The sequence below is a fragment of the Gavialis gangeticus genome, unplaced genomic scaffold (genome assembly GCF_001723915.1).
Source record: "Gavialis gangeticus isolate Ggan-Ray unplaced genomic scaffold, GavGan_comp1, whole genome shotgun sequence".
NCBI lineage: Eukaryota > Metazoa > Chordata > Crocodylia > Gavialidae > Gavialis > Gavialis gangeticus.
In genome coordinates, this window is record NW_017728973.1 from 1,174,887 (window position 1) to 1,199,730 (window position 24,844).

General features: G+C 45.3%; 1 protein-coding gene across 10 annotated transcripts in view; it reads right to left on the reverse strand.

The window, feature by feature from the left end:
* Positions 1 to 8,656: 8,656 nt before the first annotated feature.
* Positions 8,657 to 24,844, reverse strand: part of ATP6V0A1 (ATPase H+ transporting V0 subunit a1) — a 72,971-nt gene continuing 56,783 nt past the window's right edge. For all 10 annotated transcript variants that reach the window (XM_019505834.1, XM_019505896.1, XM_019505817.1 and 7 more), the window contains 3 exons: positions 23,066 to 23,183; positions 21,238 to 21,409; positions 8,657 to 11,254 (listed from right to left, as the gene is read on the reverse strand). In XM_019505834.1, the coding sequence (XP_019361379.1) occupies positions 11,161 to 11,254; positions 21,238 to 21,409; positions 23,066 to 23,183 (384 nt within the window). In that variant the 3' untranslated portion in view covers positions 8,657 to 11,160. The remainder of the gene's footprint in view (positions 11,255 to 21,237; positions 21,410 to 23,065; positions 23,184 to 24,844) is intronic.

The following is a 24,844-nucleotide window of genomic DNA, read 5'->3' on the forward strand; positions in this document are numbered from 1 at the left end:
CAGGAAGAACTTCTTTATGGTCAGGGTGACCAGAATCTGGAATGGGCTCCCAAGGGAGGTGGTGCTCTCCCCTACTCTGGAGGTCTTTAAGAGGAGACTGGACAAGCACCTGACTGGGCTCATCTTGTGTCTATCTTGTGAATCGTGTGTGCACACCTAACAGTGCTGACACTGACAGCACCTCTGAAAGGATCTCAAGGCACCACAGCACCTGGTTGAGAATCACTGCTCTATTATGAATCAGAGATGCATAATCTTTCGTGAGCAGAAGATAACTTAATCAGATGCTATGAAAGGACATGCAGAGAGCAGGCTATTGTGTCCTCTCACCTAGCCTCTGCTGAAGTGAGCTTTTGCTCACAAAAGCTCCTGCATCTCTGATTTAGCCTATAAGCTGCGCGTCTACTTTGCCTTCTTCCCGACTTCAGATCAACATGGCTAACTACCCTCTCTGCAGATAAATAAGCTGAGATGGACTGAATCCTCCTGGCTCCCTACAGAAATCCTCACACCCAGAGCATTAATGGCCTAACTGCCACATGCTGTCCTCATATTTGGCAGGGAAGAGGGGCTTAGACGTCAAGGGATGAACTTTTCCATGTGCCCACCACTGATGTGCTGGGCCCAGGCTGGCACCCGTTCAGGTTTGCATCACAATGCAATGTGCTGGTATTGTAACCCAGCAAGAGATGCCAGGGGTAGGTAGCACTGCTATGCTACTAAAATCAGTCGGAAACTGCAGGAATAAAGATTCCAGTATTTGGTGCTATAAGAGAGCAGTGACCTGCCATAGCTCTGAGCAACACTTACACTCAGCAGGCTCCAGAACAACTGTCTTTTCTTCAAACCTCACTTCCTGAATTATTTAGAGCAGATCAGATATCCCAGTACATGGCCATATGACAATGGGATACAACCATGTTGCTGTTACTGTGATGATTTGTATTCAAATTATTTGTTCTGTTAATAATGGCTCAGCCATGTAATTGGTCACATGAAGGCCAAGGCATTAGAAAAATTAAAATCTCCATGTCCCTTTATGTACAATTCTCCTAGTGCTGGTCAAAAAAGTTTTATACACTCCTGCCAATGGGGCTGGTAGGGAAGGTTCAATATTATAGGTCTAAAGGAGATATGGATTATTGCCAGATCTAAGACAGCAGGGTGTCCAAAATGGAATTGGAATAGAGAAGTCTTCTTTCTTTCTCTGCTTAAGCTGGTTCCTTTGTTCAGGTTTGAAGCACACTTGAGTAGCAGAGAGTGAGGGAAGCCCACTCTTCACTTAGGCTGTCCTGTATTTGTCTTGGTGTCCTGGAGCTGTCAGCTTGAAGAAGAGAGGTTAAGTCCCCTGACTTTGTGCCCCAGAACCAGACCCCCTGTCACAGGGGCTTGAGAGCCAACAGGCAACTTGGCCAAGCCTGCAAGAGCCGAAGTCAAGCAGGCACCTCTGGGCAGCCATAGGCAGCTGAAGAGAGGACAAATTGCATTTGAAGCCAGAGCCTGGATGAAGGGGCCCAGTGGTCCATATAAAGTCACTGAGGTGGCTCAGCACCATCAATCCAGCCCCCCAGTTTTGCACCCTAGAACCAGGCCCCCTCATTAGGTGGGCTTAAGAGCTTCTCACAGCTCAAGCCATGCTAGGGACAAACAGATGGATTAGCCAAGCCAGTACCTCTGACAAATGGCTGGGAAGAGCCTAGAAATCAATCTTAGGCTAGCAGGCCCACAGCCCAGGCCCTGGTTCAGCACAGGCTGGGGGGAATCAAAGCCCTCCCTGCCCAAGCCCATACTTGACACAGCCTCAGGGGAAAGTCTTCTTAAGAAAACAAAAATTGCAAAGGGTGGATCACAGACCTAGCTAGAGTTGGGAGCAGAGGTCAAACCCAGGGTGGAGGGGAGGGACATCCTGGCTACCAGGGCATCAAGTGAAATTTTCTCTGGTGTGCTTCTCAGCCACCATTATTCACAGGAAAGAAATCTGGCTGAACATTAAAAAAAAGAGGGGGAAAAAAAAAGAGAGCTCAAGCCAGAGAAAGGCCTAACACACAGCCCCAGCTAAAGCCAGGGCTCAAATCCAGGAGCTTGCAGTCAGAAGGCCAGCAACCTAGCTGTTGGGCCACTGCGGGGAGTGCTTGCCTTGCTTCCTCCTCGGCCAGTGTTGGCTGGAGAAGGAACTTGGCTAAGAAAAACCCCCAAATCCTGCCAGGGCACAAGCCTGCCACGCAGCCCCCACTAGAGCCATGCGGCTCAACAGCTGGCTTGGAGGCCTATTAACTGTGAATGTGAATTTACAGTTAAGAGGCCACCAAGCCAGCTGATGAGCCACTGGGGCGACCGAAGCGTAGCTTGCTCCTTGGCTGGTGTTGGAAACAGAAAAGGAATTAGGCTAAGAATTAAAAAGAAAAGCCACCAGCTGGGCACAGCACCCTCCCCGCTCCAATTGCCCCAGTGTCATAGAGCCTTCAGGTTCCGTCAGCTGAACCACAGCCCAGATGGCAGAGCTTGGCCATCCTTCCAAGCCCCCCCAAGGCCAAGCCTGTATCTCTAGCTGGCTACAAGCAGGCAAAGAGAGCCTTGAAAACACAGCCTCCTGGTAATGGGCCCGTAGCCCAGGCGATGGGCTACCCAGGGGGAGGGATGTCGAGGAGGCAGGGAAAGACCCTTGCCACAGCCCATAGTCAGCATAGCCTGTGTGGAAGGAATTTTTTAAAGTCTTCTGGTACCAAAGCCCAGAAGTGCCACATGGTCCCAGACAGAGCAGAGCTCCAACCCAGGACCTTGATGTCAGGAAGCAGGGATCCTAGCTGTTAAGCCATTTTGGGAACCTTCTTCTGACCTGCTCCTAGGCTGGCTGGTGTTGGATGCAGAGAAGGAATCTGGCTAAAAATAAAAAGCAAAAGAAATGGCCAGGGCACAGGCCTGTCACATAGTCCCAGCCAGAACCAGTCTGAGAATCTGTGACCTTGTGGTTATGAGGCTGACAAATCAGGCACGGGGTCACCAAGGAAGCCCTTGTGTGGCTTGCTCCTCAGCCAGTGTTGACTGTGAAAAAGGAATTAAGCTAAAAAAAACTGAAAAAAGAAAAAGCCACAGCCAGGGCACAGATCCCTCTCTGTTCCTCTTCTCCCTGTGTCAAGAGACCCAAGGAGCTGAGCCAGTACATCTGTCTGGCCACAAGAGGCCAAAGCAGCCTCAGAAATCATGGCCTTCCTCTAGCACAGGGCTTTCAACCTCTTTAAAGGAGCGTACCTCATCTGGTGGTACCAATCCTGGTCCCCTGGCAGCCAGTTGATGAGCAGAGGGGGGTGGTACTTGGGTGGAGGTGGCACACAGCAGCGGCAGGAGAAGCAGGGGTACCCCTGCTTCTCCATATCACCACAATGTACCCCCTGGGGCCTTCCCAAGTACCCCCAGGGTACATGTACCCCTGATTGACAACCCTTGCTCTAGCAGACTCACAGCATAAGCCCTGAGCCACCTGCAGCCCATAGTTACCATTTTTATAAAAAGAACTAAATAAAACACTTACTGGGACTGGTCAGGAAGAGTCCCTACATGCAGCCTTGAAGTCAGAAAGAGAGCTAATACATTTTTAGGATACTAAGCTAGCACCTATTGCCTTCTTCTGTTCCATCCCTATTAGATGAGCAGGTTGACAGGGACCCACCCACATATATTCATGGTACCAGACAGCAGGATCATCCTCCTCTCTATTGGTGATTCAGCCTCTCCAACTGCAGAGTAGACCCAACTTCTTGGCATCTCTCAGTTGTGGGGACTGCATTTGAGTAGTGAGTGCCTGTGGATTTGCGCTTGCAGCTCTACATGACCTGTTTTGCTTTACATGGGGCTCACATCACTGACTGATGACTGTACCAGGAGTTACGGTAAGAGTCAGCCTTTTGTGAACAGTTGAGAAGCTAGCAGAGGGAGTTGACCACAGAGGCAGTAGTTCATGTGTGTATTTGTTTGTGGGTTTTTTGTTTTTTTCAAAAGGATTGGGGGATGTGAAAGTGCTGTCCCTCAGGGAGTATAGGAAGAATAAATAGATTCTGGATTAGCAGTAGTTACTTGCATGGGGTGTACTATGTTTGTGTTCTGCCCAAGGAGTCAGGACAACTTTTGCATGGTGTGCAACTCAATGACAAGCATATAAATCATAAAAACGTAGGCACAGAGGAAACAAATAGGTGCTTCCTTCCTCTGCAGGAAGAATTCCCCAGCTACCACCACTCCTCTTCCCTCCCTGATAAGAGTGGTTTTGGAACCCTCATCCCTAGGGCCCTGCACTCAGGTCCGTCTCCTTTGTTTGCTGGCTCATCTCCTCCATCTTTTTTCCTGCTGCTCCATTGCAGAACACCTGAAAGTGGTTACTGACTTTGATCAGTGCCCCACAGGTTCCAGGGACCCTTTTTCTAGCATTTCTCTTCTCTCTCTCCTATATCTGTACCAACCAAAATGACCAAGGGCATGGAGCAGCTGCTAAACCAAGAGAGCTTAAAAAGGCTACTGAAAACTAAAATGCTGAGTCCTCTCATTTAGACTTTTCAATCTTAATGCCAAAAATAGACAAAGGAAAAAAACCCAAGGGCCAAGCCAGGAAGCAGCTGGCTACCCTCACTGCCCAGGGATAGAAGCTAACCTCAGCCTTGGCAGGCTAGCAGGGAGAGGTTGCATTTGGGGGCTCTGCTGTCCCTTCCCTGCCCAAAGGAAACACCCATAGAGCAGTCATTTGATGCCCAGGCAGCACCTCTACAGTCTCCCCAAAGGGAAAAATGCAGACACCCTTTCTTTGCTTCAATCTCTGGAGTGACACAGAGCCCAAATTGGCAAGGAACAAGCGAAACTTGGTACCACCAATTTTTGCCCACCTAAGGTAGAGAATGACTGATCAGAAATCAGCATGAGACAATGGCAGTAGAAAAGCTGGGGCCTTAGCACAGATCAGGACAGGCAACTGCTGCAGCTTTTGGGAAAGATGAGGGGAAGGCAGCAGTTGGCAAGGGACAGGGATTAGGAAAAGGGTATTGCCTAATCCAAGTTAGTTTATCAGTTTATGTTCAGGGGATTCCTCACGTACCTATGTACCAACCAGCAGCCCTAAGGAAGAAGGCTGGAAGGAAAATGAAGAAATATTACCTAGGCCAAGAATGGGGGAGATGGCCTAAGGAGGGTTGCTCTGGGCCCCCAAGCTCCATATGCAATAGCCCAACGGAAATAGATCATGACCCTTCTAGTGCCACAAATCTAGCACAACGGACAGCCTTCTTAGAATAGCTGGGCAGATCAGACCAGCAGCTCTGGCTGGCAGAAGCCCCCTGCAAAGGGACTTGTACTGCATAGGCTAGCAGTGCTCAGTTTTGTCCCTGTGAGCCAGATGGGGCAGGATCCGGCCCTGCATCACCCTGTGCACCTCAACTAGCATGCAGGGCCACTGCCCATGGGGACCTCCACAAACCCATCGGGATGGCCTGCAGGCCAAATGATGCAGAACTGGGGGCTGAGGCTGGATCTGGCCCACAAGCTAAGGCTTGGTCACCCTTGGCACAGGCAGTTAAGACCCTTCCTTAACTTGGCAGCCCTCATAGGTATCTAGCACTATTTGTGCATGTCACCTCCACCTCAAACTGTAGTACATGGAAAGTCTGGGAGGCTAAGTCCAGACCCAACCAGAACCCATGTGTGCGCCCAGGAGCAAATAATGAGAAGGGAAAAGGAGCATGCTCATAGGTTCAATGCAAGAGAGCTGGAAGGGGATCTGAAGAGACCACTCTGTCAGCACTCCCCAGCCCACAGGAACTACCCAGAGACACGAGGCAACAAGGGAGCAAAATAGGCTCCCACAGCCACAGAGCTGAAAGAGCTGGAACGAGGTCTGCAACCAGGTGGATGTGCACCAGGGTCCTTCTCCCCCACAAAGGGGCAAATGACAGGATGCTCCAGTTGGCCATTTTCAGAGAAACATATTCAAGCCACTAGCAAGATACCCCGGCCACAAAGCAGGGGGAGGGCAAATCAGCATGGGCCCAAGGCTGTTACCCAGTGACTAGGTAGCCAGCAGGGGTATGGACTCCTGGACGTTTGGACCAGTATCAGAAGTCAGAGAGGAGTGGGGAAGGGAAGAGACACTTGCTCCAAACCACCCAGCCCTTATATTCTAACACTTACTTTAGGACAGGCCAGGAATGATATAAATGTAAAAAGATAGCTCCAGTTTCTATATTGTGTCCTTCATGGTTGTAGCTGGAGGAGGCCTGCTACAGTTACATTGCTCTCAGCTTTTCTGCACCTGCCTCTTCCAACACATAGCTGCCATGTGCTCCCCAGAAGCAGCTCCCTTTCTGAAGCTGCTCCATATGCATGTGTGTCCATATCCCACATGGTCTTCTGCCTCCAGAGGCAGAACAAATAAGATGTAGGCCACTATGCCTGGAACCCACCCTGCCATTACTGAAAGGGCAAAGGCTGGGACTGGGGCCAACAGGCCCAGGTTAAGGAAACCAAGATCAAATGAGGTGGGCGAAGGTCACAATTCCCCACTGGGACTTTGCAAGCAGGAGCTGTGCGTGTCTAATCCAAGTTAGACCAACACTGCAGGACAAGGATGAACCCTACTGTAAAGAAGCAGCCTGCCAAGTCCCCTCTACTTTTCAGAGCAGGCTGGCCACAGCTACAGGTGTTCATTGGCTCCAGAAAGCTTCCATAGTGTACAGCCCCAGAGATAGCTCAGGCTGTGACTTTTCCCTGGAGGAGAGTATCCTGGCTGCAGGAAGGTAATGATAACAGCATCACCAGCTGGTAGAGGATAAAACACCCTTTTCATTTCACCCTGAGAAAGGAGGTAGCAGGACTCTCCCTTCTGGAGCAAGTCCCATCCCCAGCATCAAGTCTTCTAGAAAAGATACTATGCAAAATCCACCACTGGCACATTACTGAGGCAGGTGGATTCTTTCCACGTAAGAAAAACCAAACCAGATCCCTTCTTTTAGCTACCCCCTCCAAAAGAGGGGCGCAGTACAGCCTATATGATGGTAGGAAAGGAGAGATAAAATAGCAGCTGTTCCCTTTGTGGCTTGCTGGCAGGAAATCTGCAGTCAGGTCTATTGCCACATAGGGACTGAGCTAAGCCAAGCACAATATGATACTGTACCACCTAAAACAATGGTTCTCGAACTGTTTCATGGAACCCTTGGGTTCTACGACAGGTCAGAGGTTCTGCAAAAAGACTGGAGGTAAAATGGCAGAGCAGGACAGGAGGTGGTGCATTACAACTGCTGGGCCAGGCCACCTGGCTCTGCATCTGGTCTTGAGGATAGGGGAAGAGGTTCTGCAGCAGCAGTAGTGATATGAAAGCATTCTGTTGCTTTAGGAAGTTTGAAAACCATGGACCTAACAGGGATAAGGGACCCAGCAGAAATATTTGAATCAAAGGCAACACAGGGCAGGGGGAAAAGGAGGGAATGATGCAAGAGAGGGAAAAAAGAATGAGCCTCTTAAAACAGAGTTGGCAGAAGAAAGCAACAGGAAGGAGTGATCTGCCAAGGGCCCCAAATAAGGACGGGATTTCCTCTGGTTCCATAGGTCTCTATTAGAATGGGGCTGCAGCCCACAAACCCATCCCCAACCCTGAGTCAATCTGTTCCCACAAATCCGAGAAGCCACCTCCGGCTTCTTAGGGCAGTTTGGCTGTTATACTTGTTTTTCATTTCCAGAAAGATGAGGCCATACAAAACACATCCTCAGCCACAAAAACCAGAAACTCTACATAATCAGCTCTGGTTTCTCCTGCATCTTCTCCCACATGCAAAGAGAAAAGCATCTTTCAGGACAGCCCTGTAGGAAAGGCCTGAGTAAATATACAGCCCTGTAGGTCAAGAACAAATACAAGGTGAGCGATCTCACCATCAGTGCCTCACAGCCCTACAGACAGTATGAGTTGTGTACAGTAGCCACCTTTCTGGTTCAAGGAAAGCCAACCCCCTCCTGTCCCCACTGCCACCTTCTCTTAGCTGGGATCAGAAGTTCCCCTGGGATACCATCTATCTAGAGCTCTACTCAATCCCAGGCCTTACAAAAAAAATAAGGCTTGTAAGATTCTATTGCAAGTTTGATGAAAAATTCACATTTGGTCCTAGAGTTGGACTGATTGATGGGGGTTGGTGTCATCTGGCAATGGTTAAAAGAGGGGGAGTAATGCTACTTTAACTGGACAGGCAGAGTCTAAGGCAGGGAACAGGACTTTTGTGTTCTGGTCTCAACTCATCTACTGGCTGCTGTGACCCAACATAGGTCCCCGATCACTTGATGCTGTATTAGCTTGTGTTCATAAACCTTCTGTGGCCTTAGCTGAAGCTGCCCATTCTTTAAGTTCCCCTTTAAAAACCTGCTGCCTCTCCTGCCCTCCCCTGGCCTTTGATGCTATTTCTCACTCCGAGCTCTGGGGACAGTTAACTCTTCCCAGATCAGAAAAGCATGCACAAGATTAGAAAATGCACATCAGTGAACCAGCATCCTCAGGACAGGACTAGTTCATGCTGCTTGGGTGGGGGACGACTGTGCCCACAGTGAACAAGGAGAGCAGTGCCCAAGAGACCAAGCTGCAGTGTTTAGGAAAAGGAGGTGGAGGGGAGGGGAAGAAAAAAAAAAGACAGACAACTTGTGTTTCACTCCACTCAAAGTTTAATTTGTACAGTGAATATCCGTGACATGTTCTGCCCCCACCCCCCAATATGGCCAGTGGAGTTAGTTACTGTTACTGCTCCAGCTACACACCAGACTTCATTTCACCTTGCAGTTTTCAAAATACATTATTGTAAACATACAGTAAGAATCAACGCACAAACAGTTTGGGTGAATTACCATGGAGCTGCCCACCCACAATGCCATGGCACTGCCAGGAACTCTGCCCATTGTGACCTACACTCCACTTGACAATGTCTTAAGTTAGACACACCCCCATCTACCAGTTCCCCCACCTCAATCTAGGCTTTCCTTTAAGTGCTCAATCAGACACACCTTTCTCAAGCCATTTTGATGAAACCTGCGCTTAATGGTATTTTCCCCTGTGATTGCCAGCTGTAATTGATTCCAGTTATTGTTTAGAGACTACTTATACACACATACATATACACGACAGAGAGTACCTATTGTGGTGGATCACACCAGACAGACACTACACATCACTACTCCTGAGGCTACTTCCACGACAGAATGCAAGCAAGTATTCACACCCTGCAAAGGAAAAGGCAACCACTGACCTGAGGGATCTTACTGAAACTTTACATACATGGAAACCATTTCAATGGGTTTTAATCTTACGCAGCTTAAGGGATGTGTGGGGGAGGACAACATGAATTCCTATGCACGACAAGAGAAAGCAGTTGGCCAAAAAGCCCAGAACATCAATACAACACAACATGTTAAAAACATTTCTAAGTTCTTTGGTGCTATTGCCCATATGCACTAAACACTAAGTGTCAACTGCACAAAATTTGCACAGAAAACTTCAGCATGCTGTGGTACCCAGTGTCTGCATGCTCCCATAGACTCAATAAAAAAGCCTAGCCCCAGAGAGTCAGCACTAGACAGCAGGAACATTTGGAAACCAAGACATACTAAAAGCTAAGAATTTTCTACCTCAGGTTTCAAGATTGCTAAGCACAGAAATGCTGACAGAAGTAATGTGGCCTCAACACGAGCAGAATGTAGACCACTGCCTCTGAGACTCTCAGAGGACAGCAGTGTCAGGCTGAACACCACAGAAATATCATTATCTGCATATACGCAGGTGATGAATGGGTAGAAACCAGTTAGTGGCCTCAGTTCTAGTAAGAGCCAAAACATTCACAAGTGTCTATTTTGCCCCACTGATATTATTTTGGTGTCCTTAACCTGTTCCACCTATACTATGTAGGCAGCCAATCTAACACAACCTCTGCACTGACCAGTGCTAAGGGATGCAAGACCAAGGCTTTGTTCTCTAGGTCAGGTGGAGCGGGGAGTACTGTAGCAGAAGAACATTCTCTCCTGTCTAGGAATGCCCTAAGGGCCCTGCCAAGTTCCTGTTCTATCAAACAACACGGATAACGCTCTGAGAGGAAGATCACTGGAACACCACATCCAGAGGATGTCTGCAGGAACATATCCTGCGCACTAAAGGCAGAGGGACTGTTGGGTCCTATGGGAGTTAAGCAAGCACCCTTCTTCACTCAGACAGACCATCTTGTCCTGGCACCGCTGGACATCACACTGCCTTGATTAAAACAAGGTGCAATGGAGACCCAGGGTCTTAGAGAACCCACCTCCATGTGGAACGATCAGCCTATGATGGACAAATTGTAGGCCAAGTCTTAACACCCAAATGGAGAATAAAAAATAATGATCTCTTTTCTCCTCTAATAGCATGAGGCTTGAGTAAAGGGATAGACTGAACAGAGAAATGCAGATGAAAGGCTACCTATCAGCCGGGAGAGGGAAGCCTGCTTTGCCACCTCATTTCCCTAAGCTAACAGATCACACAGCATGAAGGATCAGAAGAGACCACTACTCCCAATACAAAAGGAGACAATCAAATTAATGCACATTAAAAAAAGACAACAAACAAACACACATACCTTGGAATGAACAAACAAGACTCCCACGTGCATGGAATGGAGGGGTGAATTCTGGGATACACAATGCCTGGCTCACCCCAAAGATCCCTTCGTGTACCAATCGTTTTCATTTGGTTAAATCACAGGTTACAAGGACAGATTAAAAGCGTCTCCATTTTTCTCCTGTTCATCTGTTTCTAGTGCAACAGGTTGCATTTTCCCCTGCAGAAGCCAGCTGGGCAGCTAAGTACTATACAATATCATAAATACACAATACATCAACTCCAAACATTTCCTATGCAACATCTCTTACTGTAAACACATTCAACAACACACTGTTTGCTTAGAACAGAGAGAAGAGACTGTGAACCAGTGTCAATTACACTCAATACAGAGTGTGATGTGACAGCTCTCCACTCCTCCTCGAAGTATTGCAATCTGCCGTGGTAAGTCGTTTTTAGAGGCAGTATGTTATTGTAAGGAAGCTATGCACAACACAGATGCTGGGGATAGGAACTAACTAAAAACCACAAACAGACATCCAAGTAGCTCAAGCCAGGGGAAACGACTAGTCGTCGAACCTTCCATCACGGATGGTGTCAAAGGAGAAAGGGAGAAACTTGAATCCTGTACCAGAGTAAAACTTGTTCTGGAATTCAACCCTGCAAAAAAGAGAGAGACAAAGAACAACTGACAGTTGGTTTTACAGTCCCAAAAGGAAAAGCAGAAAATTAACTAGGACATCATTAAACATGTTTGCATATTGAGATAACGGATCAAGTAAGAATTCTGTCAGATATCAGTGATTTGGACTCAGCTCAACTGTTGCAAGCAAAACATGCTCCACTCAGATTTTTATTATGTTTCCCACGTCAGACAGGAAATTAAAAAACAAAACAAACAAACAAACAAACCAAAAACCTGCTTTAGAAGAGGATAACCATTCCCTCCTAACAACTTTACAGTGGACAACAAAACAGGGAGAGGCCCATTACAATGGGGTGTCAGGAAGAAATATTTATGCAGTAGCAATAGACATCTGTCTTAAGGATACTACTACTCTAAAGCGATCCCATTTTACAGTTATATCACACACATGCATCATGTCACCTGGTGCTGGGACTTCCTCCATCAGCACCCCATGTTTATTTGTTCTAGCATATTTTATTTGCTCCCAATTAGCTGCTTCTGGAGACCTACAAATCTGTTCACTGTCACAAGCCAAACATTGACTTAGTTTATTAGGGGAAAGCAAACAGAAAAGCCAAGTCTAAAGGGAATGACCCTAGAGAGCTGCCAAACATGGAAAGAAAAAAGCATGATTCATAATAAAAACAAGCATACCATTTTCACTGCACCCTATGAGAAATATTTTCCATTCTCCTTGTCCACTGGAACTATTGCTATGGGGAGTCAAGTGACCACAGCTCTAGGAGAGCAATTTTTCAGCATTCAACTTTGAGGATGTTTTGCACAAATATTTGCTTTTAATGGGGTGGGGTGGAAAGGAGGGGATCTCATACTTGCCTACAACTTAACAATGACAGAGCTCACAAAGTGATTGGTATCTGAGCAAACAAATTCAACTCTCTTCTGACTGAGATGAGAAGCAAAAAAAAAAAAAAAACTGTCAGGTAAACAGTATTTAGCTAACAGAGTCTCATGCAACCAGTGCGGAGTTCCCTTGCAAAGGAATCCCTCCGATGAGCAGAATTTTCCTACGTAGGAGGAGAGTGGCTTTGCCAAAGCCCTCCTGTTTTTCAGGAACCATGACCATCTCCATAAGTATCCTGTGACTAACTGTTCTGTAAGCAAGGGAAAAATCAAAGGGAAGAGAGTGGGAGAGGGATGGGCACTGACTCATACTGCATTCAGATGAAATGGCAACCTTAATTACTCAACTGCCCTGGGCATGACACATCTGCAAGCTACTACTGGGCTTGTACAAATACAAAGTGTTGGCCTCAAACTAGATACTAAGGGCCTAAAGAAGAGCTGCTGCAGAGCTTGGTAAAATTGTTAAACCAGTCTCCATGCATTTAGAACTCTATAATTTAATGAAGAGTTGAGAAACAGGAGGAACTTCACATTTGCTCCAAGAACATCTGCAGCACAAATGCATTCTTTGCAGTGCTTGACACGAGCTGCACCCAGAACTGCTGGCTGTCACATGCACCTGCTTTACTAGTAAGTTTTGGCCAACATCTCTACAGAGGAATTTACTTAAAAGGCAACAGTGTTGCTCTGCTAAACACAGACTTAAGGGCCTTTAAAGGGCCCTTCCTTCCCCCACCCCAGGCCCTTTTCATTCAAAGGCCCTTTTCAATTGTCAGGTAGAAAGCAGAGGCAGGGGCTTCCTAACACGACCTCCAAGGTGCTGCATGGTAGCATGCAAAGCCCCCATCCCCACTGGGAAGCACCTGAAAGAGACACTAAGCCAGGATGCCCATAACTGAGACCTAAACAGCAGTGCCTCACTCCGCATATGGGTTCCTAAATCAAACCGCAGCTGCCTAACCTGTCAGTTTAGAAGCCTAACTTTGGGTCTACCCTTGAAAGGGCAATTTTCTGTGCCCCTATTAGCGGAACGCAAGTGCCAGGGGGTGGAGGAGGTAGGAAAGGAGCTCCTGCCTGTACTAAGGTTCTGTGTGTCACAGATACTAGGCTTGCCACATAATCAATCAGCCATGCTTTAGATTCAGCATGGGAGACCACGCTTTTGGCACTGATGAGGAACAGAAATGCCCTCTCAATGCAGTCATGTACTTGCTGTTATGGTCGCAGCCGCTGAACCCCACAGCTTATGACCTTTCACAAAGTATAAAATAAATAATTCCTGAAGCTTGGGTGGGTAGCTGAGCTTCACTACACCCACCTCTGCTCACTGGATTCCAAGCACGGCACAGCTAGAGCACACCCACGCCTCTCGGAAAGTAATACTCCCCCTCTAGCTATGGAATGCCACGGCCTCTGCCAGGGCAGATGGTGTCTGCCCATTGCTCGTCCACAGCTTACCTCTCAGTTTACAGCGGGGAACAGCTGGCCACAAAGCAGTGCATAATTACTCCTTTTTATTTGTTTTACCCAGCCATTTGCGGTTTGCCACATTTGTTATACTCCAAGCCTATTTGGATGCCACCAAACAGAACCGTAAGCCTTGAGATCCTGAGACTTTGAAGCAGTTTCTGGCCAGAGAACCAAAAGTACTGCTTTACACAGCCAAAAGAGCTACTTTTCTGCCCTCCAAGCTAAGCAAAGGCACATTTTAAGAACATTCGTGAATCAATGGCAGACAGCTCAGGTTACAGAATGGGAAAGAAATGTCTCTTTCCACATGGTAGATGCCTGCAGTTCAGGACACAGAGGAAGTTATGAACTCAGAAACATGAAAAAGCCAATGTAATTTTTTGCAACAGCAGCTGAACTGATACAATTTTGTATCAACTGAAAGGTCTTCTAAGCCCAGACTAGTAGCATGGTCATAATCATGCTCTCAAGCCAGAGGGAGATGGCTCTGAGACTTGAGCGTGAAAGTGAATTAGAATTAGCACAGCCTCATTGCTTTACTTTCAAAGACCATTCTGTAAGATTTTGGAATATATTTAAAAGGAAAAAGGTACAAAGACCAGCAATTTGGCAATCAGTTAACTGAGGCAGTGCAGAGTACATGAGTTGCCGCATAGGGTTATTTACTTACAAGTCAGGGTCAGAATGGACTTGGAAAAAAAAAAAAAAATCACGTTCAACTGATGAAGCCAAGCGGCTCCACTGGAACTTTGGCAAGTCTGAGCTCCATCAGCACAACTACTCTCCTCCTGTACCCTATACTTGAACCGCCACCCCTACATGTTGCACTAGGTCTTCAGAGCTAGTATTTCACCACACCCTACTACAAAGCAAATACCACACCTAGCCTTCAGTGACCCAGCTGCTCTTTCTGTATTACACATGCTGTTATCCATCCATTCCACCTCCTGCCTGGCCCCAGAATCCAAGGAGTACTCCTGACACTATCATAAGGAGATTACACGTATCCCTTCCAGCTGGAACATTAGCATCCTTCAACAATTTCCTAGCAGACCAGCTGGATGGGTGGTCTCTGTCCCAACTCAGCCCTAAATACCTGCCTCTAAGACCGCTGCTCCCTGGAAGGAAGCTCAGATCCAATGCCATTTCATAGACTCTGGGTTCATGGCTGGTGTTTGGCTACAGATTCCTCACAAGGCAAGCCCTGTGCTTGTGACAGGAACCCAGAACCATGTTCGATCCAAAAGGTGTATTAACAAATAGCATATTCAAAAGGTAAAGGATATTAAGCAGTCAGATCACAAGCTAAAAGGGAAATAAGCTACAAAGAAATCAACTTGAGTATCTGATAGACTAAGCAGCCAGCCACCTGCCAACAAAGATCTGTTAGAACTAGGGGCATCACTATGTAGCAACATTATATTGTTGCCAGTTTCAAGGCTGTGTTTTAAGGGAGATCTATACTAAAAAACAAAACCACTGGAGGAACATCTGTGTGTTCTCAGAAGAGTGAAAACTCCTTTTCAGCTGGAGCAATGCACAAAGCTCTTTAAAGATTTTGTTTTTCTCACCAGTAAGACATATGCTAAACTACTTCTCTTTTCCTTCAGTGCTGAGACACCCACTCATACCTTTTGCATTCCAGACAGGGGACTCCTCCCCTACAGCGATGAGATTTTAAACAAAGCTCTCCCAGAACTACTTCTCCCAAGATAGCCGTATTTGATCCTATTCACTGCAGAAGGAGGCATTCACCTACCATTGGCAATGTACTGAATTTGTATTTAGACTAAAGAGGAATGTTAGCAGTATATTATTTGAAGACCGTTTATGAGGACTCCACTTCAATAATAAAATGCCAAATGACACTTTAAGCACAGCACTTGAGAACATAAAGGTTTGAGCATGTGTGTTTAGGGAAAAAATGACTTTGTTCCAGAATCATGCCTTTGCAGCTTCCCTGAAAATACTCTGCAGTTGTTCTTCACAGTGGCTGTGCCATGGCATTACTGTAAGGCTCAACAAGTCCCTTGTGTTTCTTGCACCTTGCCTGCCATTGCAGTAGTGCACCATCTTATGTCAGGTGTTTCCATAAACTTAGCTTCAGTTGCACTTCATTTAAGAGTCCGGCCTTAGGGAAAGCTGCTCTGTTGGCCAGCAATAAGCACGTGTTATCAGCTACTTGCTTTAGAGGATATGGCTTGTAAAGGGCCCCAGGTAAAATTCATGCAAAGGTAGGAATGGTACAATAGAGGAGAGCTCTTTGCCTCCTTTACTTCAATTCATACTTAGAATAACTTCCAAAATGTTATCAGGTTTTTATTATTTAGAAGGAAATAAAATGGTTAGAGAGTATCAAAATCAATCCTACTTTTTTTTTATTTTTTTTAACTTTTTACAAGTGTATGTATGCTGCAGCTTAGAGAGGAGGTTTAGAAAGTTTAACTGCTTCTATCTAACATCTGCCCAGCATGAGAACCACGTAAAAGCTGAGATGCTGTTCACTCACAGCAGGGGAAAATTTAGGTTGGAGATAAGTAGGATGAACTTTGACTACAGGGGTGGTCAAGCGCTGGAACAGCTTACCTAGAGAGACTGTAGAATCTCCATTCCTGGAAGTTTTCAAAAGCAAATTAGACAGACACTTGGCTGAGCTGGTTTAGTCAGAGATGATCCTGCCCTAAGCGTAGGGGCTGGACTACATTGCCTCAAGAGGTCCCTTCCAGGCCTACTTTCCTATGAATCTATTGTTTCTCTCAGATTATCAGAGGTAACACACAACAGCAGTTTTAAGATTAACGCTTTCCTCATTGTACAATTTCATAACAGCAATGACAGTAGTTTAAGGACAAGGAAAGAACAGCTGATCAGCAGATGGATCCAAGTGTGAGGATTTCAAGGCTGGATGCCAGGGGGGTGCAGGGAAAAGAAATCAGGAACACCATCCAGCAGCCATTTTCATTAGTAAGACAACTCTGCAACATGGGATTCCCTCCCTACACAAGATGGCTACACTTTACAATTCCTTTTTGAATCAGGAATGTGGTTTAAAAGTCTGAAGATCCCCAAACACTGAAAGCCTGAGTGCATGGTACTTAGAAGCTGTGCCAACAAAGGTGCAAAATGATTAAGTTTTCCTCCCCCAACCTCGGGGGAAATCTGGAAAAAGAGCACTTGTTATTACCAGCACAGTTTGCTTCTTTCCAAATGGGAAAGACCTACAGCTTTATTTCTCTTCTAATTTCAATACAGCTATCCCTTTTGCCTCTCCCTTTTCAGAACTCCCAAGGGCCTCTGGAGAGGAACAGTGTTGCTGTGTTTGTTTATTTTCAAGCCAATGTTTAAAAATAACCCTTCCCTCCCATTTTTGGAATGCAAAAAGCATGTTTTTATGAGGGGCGGGGGGAGCCACCACTACGATCTTGAACTCCCTCCTTTGAAGTCTGCCTGAGTCTGATCCCAAGCCTGAACATCTTTAGGAAGCACCAGAAGACAATTCTGTTTGGGATTTAAGCATTTAGGAACCAAAACTTAGGCAGAGATCTTGTTTAGCGAGTCTCTACTTCATTTCAGTTTTACTTTTTTAAGTTTATTCTTGCTGCCCTTTTAATTCATTTGTTTCCTTTATCATCAACTGCCAGGAGCTTTTGCTGGGAAGAGAAGCATAAATCAAATTGATCAAACCACATGGCCTGGAGTAGAAGTGCTCTTCGGGAACTACACTTGTGGCTTCATTATCCTGACTGGCCAGGGGGAAAAAAGTTTGAACTGACATTAAGTTATTCCTGAACAAGACTGATCTGGAGAATAAGTACTTCAACTCTCCTCTCCTGTCATGGGTGTAGTGTCAGAGAGCCAAGAAACTAACTAAATTCATTATTTTGCGTTTCTTTGATCAGATCAAAGTGATAACCAGCCACACTTCAGGTGGTATTTAAAGTTGAACAGTGAGTGCTTTTTAAACATATTGAAGTGAAACTACTCTTGAACTCCCTTTCTCCTTGGGTGCAGAAAAAGTGACTCATGCTCTTGTTGGGTAATCTCTTGCCACTGCAGGCTCCCTTCATACACAGGATTAGAGAGGATGCATTAACAAAACACAGCTAGTAAGAGAGCTCAGACAGATGGTTAACAGGTTCTGCCAGAGCACACAAGGATAAGATTAATCATGGTCTCAGCAAGTTAGATGTAAGGGAGAATATGTTGCCAAAAAACAAGAGAAATAAACAAAAAGAAAAGACCCACCATCCCTTATCTAAACAGGGGGCATCAAAGATAAACTGCTTACAGTGGCTCTGGAAATCCAGTTATATTGCAGTAATGACCTACAGCTCAGCGTTTTTTTTTTTTTAATTAGATTTAAAAATCAATCCAGTTTTAGTTTTGCAACTATAAAAAACTCCCTTTGCTGCTAAATGTTGCCTTGTAGCTATAAGGCAGAAGACTACAAAAATTAAAATTTAAGATATCCAACCCGGCAGACAAATCTATTTTGCTTCCCGTTGATGGACCAAAAAAATCAAATCTATGGCTAAACAACCCTCTTCTGAAAAGAGCTTGGTGTTTTGTAACCTGTTAATATAGTTGCCAAGTAGAAGCATAATCTTATGCATCCATGATCAGATGACTTAAATGGAAAACCCTGCAAAATTTCCTGCTAGTCCCCCATCAGGTTTGTTTACTGCTATTAAGAGAATCAATGACAAGCTTCTTAATTCAGAACACCTTCACTGGATGTCTCCCAAGCAGAGCTCTCCTTAGTCTTCACTATGTACCTTCCAGTACAAAGTTATTGAAAACATCCATGTTTTCAGCTCTGACCACTGCACAGTCTGTGGACATAATCTTTGGTATCACAAAGCAAGCTGTCCTTGCTGAAAAAAGGCTCAACTTCTTTTCTAAAAGAAAGGAGCAAATTAGAGAGCTGCTAACAATAAAACTAGACTCAGATCCCCAGAGTGGCAACAGATTATCCCAAGTTGAGGCCCTGAAGTTTAACTTTTATTGCTCTGCTAAACTCAGTTTTCTTGAGAAAAAGTGGACTTGATAGGTTGGTTGCTGGCTGCAAATGGAACTCCAATCAATCACTACATTACACCAGTGGTCTCCAAACTTTTTTGATCGTGTGCCCCTATCAGTAAAAAATTTTTGAGCGCGCACCCCCAATATATGTATATTTATATAAATATAAAATAGAAGTTCTAATATTTTCTTCCCACACCTCAATGGATTGTCTTGCGCATCCCACTTTGGAGACCACTGCATTACGCTGTGAAAGCAAGAAAAACAACTGCTACAATACAAAGCAAAGAACAGAAAAACTGCTGAAGACAATCCCCCTCCAAAACCCCCTATACAGACTGCTTACAAGTGTTTAGCTGGTAAAGCGGTATTTTTTCCAGCCTAGAACAGTTGCTCTCTCTGTAAACAAATGTCTCATGAGTCCTGACTGATGCAAGTCAAAACCCAGGACAATAGTAGGAGCAGCATAGCCCTTTAGACACTCTGCCAAGAAGTGGCCAGAAAGACTGCACAGCCTGACAGGCTTGTCCCTGGAATGGTTGGCAACTAACTTGAATAAGCCATGATTAATTTGGAAGAACACAACAGAGGTACACAACATTGTGCTTCTTGGGCATGGGGAGGAAGGGAAAGTATTTGCATATTCTCTCATACTTCACAGGTACTTAAAATGGGACACTTAAAAATGGGACAAGGGACTTGTACTAGGATTCTGGAGAAGTGCTACCTGTTTGTTTATAGCTAGGGCGCTTGTACATGTGATAAGGTTTTATTTTATGCCCCCTAAATTGAAACGGTGGTTTAATTGAAAACCGCTGTTACAATTTTTCTGCCATGTTACGGCAAGGGGCCTGATCCCTTTTCTTTTTTGTAGAGCTGGAGCCTGCCCGTAGCCAGGGAGCAAGCTGCCAGCGAGCTGAGCAGCAGAGGGTGGCCCCTGGTCCTTTCCTCTGGTGGCAGCAGCACCAGCTCACCCCAAAAACAAACATTCCAAACTAAACTACATCCAGACGTAGTTTAGTTTGCAGCAATGCAAAGTTATTTAAAACCTCCAAAACTGGCACATATGTAATGCATAACGCCATTAAGCCACACAAATTAAATTTCTTGTCATGTGTCCATCATGATGACCATCACGCATACAGGCACCCCTAGAAGCTAAAAACAGAGGATGGATTTCTCCCAAAACAAAGTCTTTTATTCCTGTTATCCAACAGAGGGACAAGCCCTTTATCCCACATTAAGCACCTGTTAAACATCTGAATTAACACTTTGTACCATGACAATAGGAGTTAAAATTGCCATTCAAACTGTTCATGTAAACAACCGTGTCAAGCCTATTTTGATTGAGGCATACGGACATTCAAAAAACTCGGGTGAATTCTCCCAAGTTTCTTCTCCTGGTAGAGAAACTTAGAGCCGTGTGTACAGATATTTGAATACTGAGGCCCTTAAGAGTGGAGAACTTGCAGTGCTGCCACTATACATCTGAGTAGAGTGTGGGGGGGAGGAATCCTTGTGCACATCTCAACATGCTCTACAGACCCCTTAGTCTGCTTGGTGACAGATGACAGCAGTGCAAAAGACCGCCCTGACTAGCTGACCCAGACTGCCCATGGTCAGCCTGTTTCCCTGCAGCACAACATGTGGACTGGGAAGGGGATGCATTCCATTCCCTGGTGGAACAGCAGAGTCCAGAGAGCAACACACTAGCCCCCCCAGAGGGTATGGGGGTGGGTGCTGAAGGATTATGTTCTCTTCTGAGAGAAGCAACAGCATGTATAGATATTCATTTTCCCAGGAGAAACTCTTCCAAGAGTGATTTAACCCTCATTGTTCCCAGGTTATTTTTCCCCTGGAATGGCCATTTTTACTCTGGAAGAAAGCTTGAACATCTGTACATTCATGGTTTCTCCTGGGAGAGCAACTCTCCCAGGAGAAACTGAATGTCTGTACTAGGCCTCTGTGTCCAGGACAGTCAGCCCCAGGATAAACCCGACTTCTGATTTTCAGCTCCAGTGACTTATAAGTAAACGATCAAACTGTAGAGCAGGGGTGGGCAAAATGTGGCCTAGGGGCCGGATGCGGCCTGTCAGGCCATTCCATCCAGCCCACGGGGCCCCTAAAAAGTTTAGAAAATTAATATTAATCTGCCCTGGGCTGCCTGTCATGCTGCCCTCAGTGGCTTGCCAAAACTCAGTAAGCGGCCCTCTGCCCAAAATAATTGCCCACCCTTGCTGTAGAGGGTGGGAGTGCAGTATGTTACTGGGATTGCCATCCAAGAAAGTCATGTCCTTGGCTTTAAGGTTTTAAAATCCTTCTGCCACTAGTCTGCCTGCTGTAGAACATTCTCAGGAAGTGCAAATGCACTCAGTTCTGTTATTCACATGATGTCTAAGCAGCACTTGGCCATCACTGGGTTCAGCGCTCCATTATCAGTTGTCTTGATTTATAACCCAAGCCCAAATTTTACTCTGTAGAGACAAATCTAAATCTCACCTTCTGGAAAACTGCAGCCACAAGGTTGGCAAATTAATCTGCAATTGTCCTCCTTATTAAACAGCTTTAAAACATCTAAAATTTCTAGTAAACTTACCAGTGCAAACGGAGAGCATGAAGGAAAGCCGATAGCCCCTCCATGATCAGAAGGATTGTGACAGTCAAGGTTGCAAAAGCAGCAAATATGAAGAACAAGGCAAAGCCACCAGCTAGACTCCTCACACTGAGGCCAACATGGATCACCATGGTCCAGAGCACTTCAGAAAGCTCTGTGGAAGACAGGAGCCAGAAAAAAATAGTGCTCATTTCAGAATGGTTAAAATGAAAGAGAACAGTTACTTTATTCACAGTTGAGTGGCTTTCCCACCATTTGTAGCCTAGCAGAAGCCAGCAGCATGATTCCATTTGGGACTGCTTGAGAAACACATGGTGCTGGCAGGCAAACATATTTCAAAACCTGAACCCAAAACCCTAGCACCAGCTGCAAGGCCAGTAGTCCCACTCACTAGCCCATCATTCTATTCAGCAAAAAATTCCACCTACACCTTCTAAAGCTATGAAACTCCCTTTTTCAAATATATTGTTTGCACAGATCTTACACCTTCATCTTCTTACAGGGCATTAACATTTCAAGAATGAAGTTAGAGCACTGGGGGTAAACTTCAGCAGATGTGCTACAAATTAACCCTGCACCCTCCCCAAATGCCACTCCAATCCTTTTTCTTTATCTGAGTTGCTGCTCCCTGCCTACTGCTCTGCTTTCTGCCCTATCTGACACTGTACTTCCTGCCCTTCAACCCTAATCTGCTGCATGCCACACACAGGCTCCTCTTACCACATGAGACCTGTGCTGCATGGCAGCCGCCTCACGTTGGAACGTAATTGCCACATTGTACAGAGGCCAACAGGAAACTTACAAAGGGGAAAACCATGGGCCACATTAATTTCTGTAATAATTCTGGTCAGGAGAGGGAAGGAGGAGCACAACAATACACAAAAGCAATGCTGCCTGCTCACAGACTATCACAGGTTGGCCTAAGAGCAGCTCATGAGCCACATATGGCTCGCTCCTTTGAGTTACATGACATATTACACTGATCAAAATGAAGCATTGCATGCTAAGATCAAGTCTCAAGTTAAAGTAGTGAAAGCAGATGTGGTCTGCTCCATTTTATGCATATTTTGCCAAGTCACTGACACAGTCCTTTCTTTTGGGCTACACAGCACGGCCTAACATCCATTGACATTAAAACACTGCTATTTGATTACAAAGTGGGCAAAGGCTAAAATATGATTACACGGGGGTCCCTGGCACACATTATACTTAAGACATGATTAATTAAGTAATCATGTTGTAAGTTATTACCCAGCCACATGTTAATGCAATTAATGGCATGATAAAACAAGGAATAAGCCACAAAGTTATTACACAAAAAATGTAGAGTAACTTTGTGGTTGGCTCCTATTGCATCATTGAATGTGTGGTCAGGCTGGGCCTCCCAGCCCAAGGAGAGGGGAGGGGGCAAGGCTGAGAGCCTGAATCGGATGACGTAGCTCCCTGCTATGGGGGCTTGCTACTTCCTGGTGCAAAGGGAACCCAGGATCATGATCTACCTGCACTGGCAATAAGGCACGATGGTATCTGATGCTTGATTCCACAGTTACACCTCCTGATGTGCATGTGTGGTATGGCAGGAAACATGATTGTCGAGATCATACATTAGATCCCATCATGCTTTACGTGTACATCTGCCAAAGGCCTAGTCAACATAAATATACCACCCTATCATTTCCACCCCTCCAACACACATGGGCAGTTCCTCTTAAGCACATACCCTGTGGACCCAGGCCTTCTCCCTATTGCGTTTGTCCAGGTTGATCTCTTAACACTAGTCAAAACTTCCAGCTTTGGAAGAGATACTCACGTGCATGGGCCAAGCTCAGAGCCCAAAGGCGCAAGTAGGAGGCTGTGTTGGAGATGCACCCCAGGCAGAACTCAATGGTATGGATGGCCTGATGAACTACGGTATCCCCAAAATCAAACTGTAGAAAGAATAGAGCAAGGAGGAAATGAAACCTGCTACAAGCCTTGCTATAATAAACAAGGATTGGCAGTTAAGGGAAGTAGCATACTATCCTGTGCACTATATTTGCAGTTTAGGCTCTCATACTTTCTTCTCCTGGCTGTGGATACTGATCATCCATTTAATCTGTCAAATAATCTTTTCACAGCTGCAGTGAAGCAAACTGCTACAAAATCTTACTGACACAAATTTGAAAAATTATTCAATACTGCAGTGATTAAAAGTGTACATTTAACATGGCAGACAATAAAAGTTACAATTCAAATCTACGATTTTGCCAGGAAACAGTCCAGTGAGGAAATGGTTCCCATCTCAACTCACTAGTCATTTGCATCTATTTATACAAATACTATATTCTTCACAGGAATGAGAAACATCTGAAATTAATTTTAAAAAAAGTCAGGCAATACTGCACGTTTACCTCTGCTACAAGTTGAACACAAGCTTTTTTGCAAGAAAGAAGTTTATTTTTTGGGAAAGTAGAAATAATGCAGGAGTTGATCCTGAAAATCCCATCTGTGCCTCATTATTTTGCCTGCAGAGTTCCCATGTTGTATACCTTTTCTTGTAATTAATTAGCTTTAACCCATAGGGTTTTTTTAAAGTGTGTGTGTTGGGGGGGAAGGGGAGGAGGGGGCAGTGGAGTTTCCCGAAACTTGGGAAAGAGCTTGTTACTGTGTCTTGCATTTAGTTCACATTCCATAAACTGCTTAGAACAGGTTAAAGGGAATACAGAATTTTAAAGACACCAGTATTAATGTTCTGAAAGGCCACAGCAGGCTATTTTTATTTTTGTTGCCCCTCTGTTTAGCCAAAACAGTAAACATTTTAAACAACTAAGTCAAACTAGCTGTCAAGAGACCAGCTCCTTCTCTTCAGAGTCTTTCCAGTTTATGCTTCTTTTGTGAAACCTGGTCAACAGCATCCACTCCCTGAAGGCAGGAAATCAGTATAAAGTAGACAGAACAGAACAAATATTTAACCATTAAGTGCAGTGTATGGCAGAAACAGTAAATAGCCACTGGAGAGACCATCCTTACGGTCTGAGAAAAAGGGACTCACAGAATAACTTTAAGCACACTACCTGTAAACTTACAGGTTATTTTTCATCATGGTTCTTTTAAAAAAAAAAAAAAAGCATTCATGTGATATACAAATGTGATCAGCTATACCTGCATTACAACTGTTATTTCACCAGCTATAAGCAGCAGCCTTAAATGTTACAACTCTAGGCAGAGCCACCCTTCAGTGGCATTTACGCAGAAACCATCAGTAAAGCCGCTGTCACTGCAGGACTTTTACCCACCAAAGTGTTGCTCAGAAAATACAACTCTAAGTTTAGTTTCCACGCCACAGCTTTTCTAGTTTTGATGCATCATTCCCATCTTTGTATGGGACTGCATAAGAACATAAGGACTGCCATCTACTGCATCAGACCACGGGTCCATTTTGCCCAGTATCCTGTATCACAGTGGCAGAAATCAGATGCTGAAAGGGACAGTGAATTGGGTATCAACAGGGTAACCCCCCACCTGCCCCATTCCTCTGTTACTTGCAGCCTCCAACATTTAAAGGTCTAGGAAACTGATTTCAGAGGCTGTATGCCTAACTCCCATACTT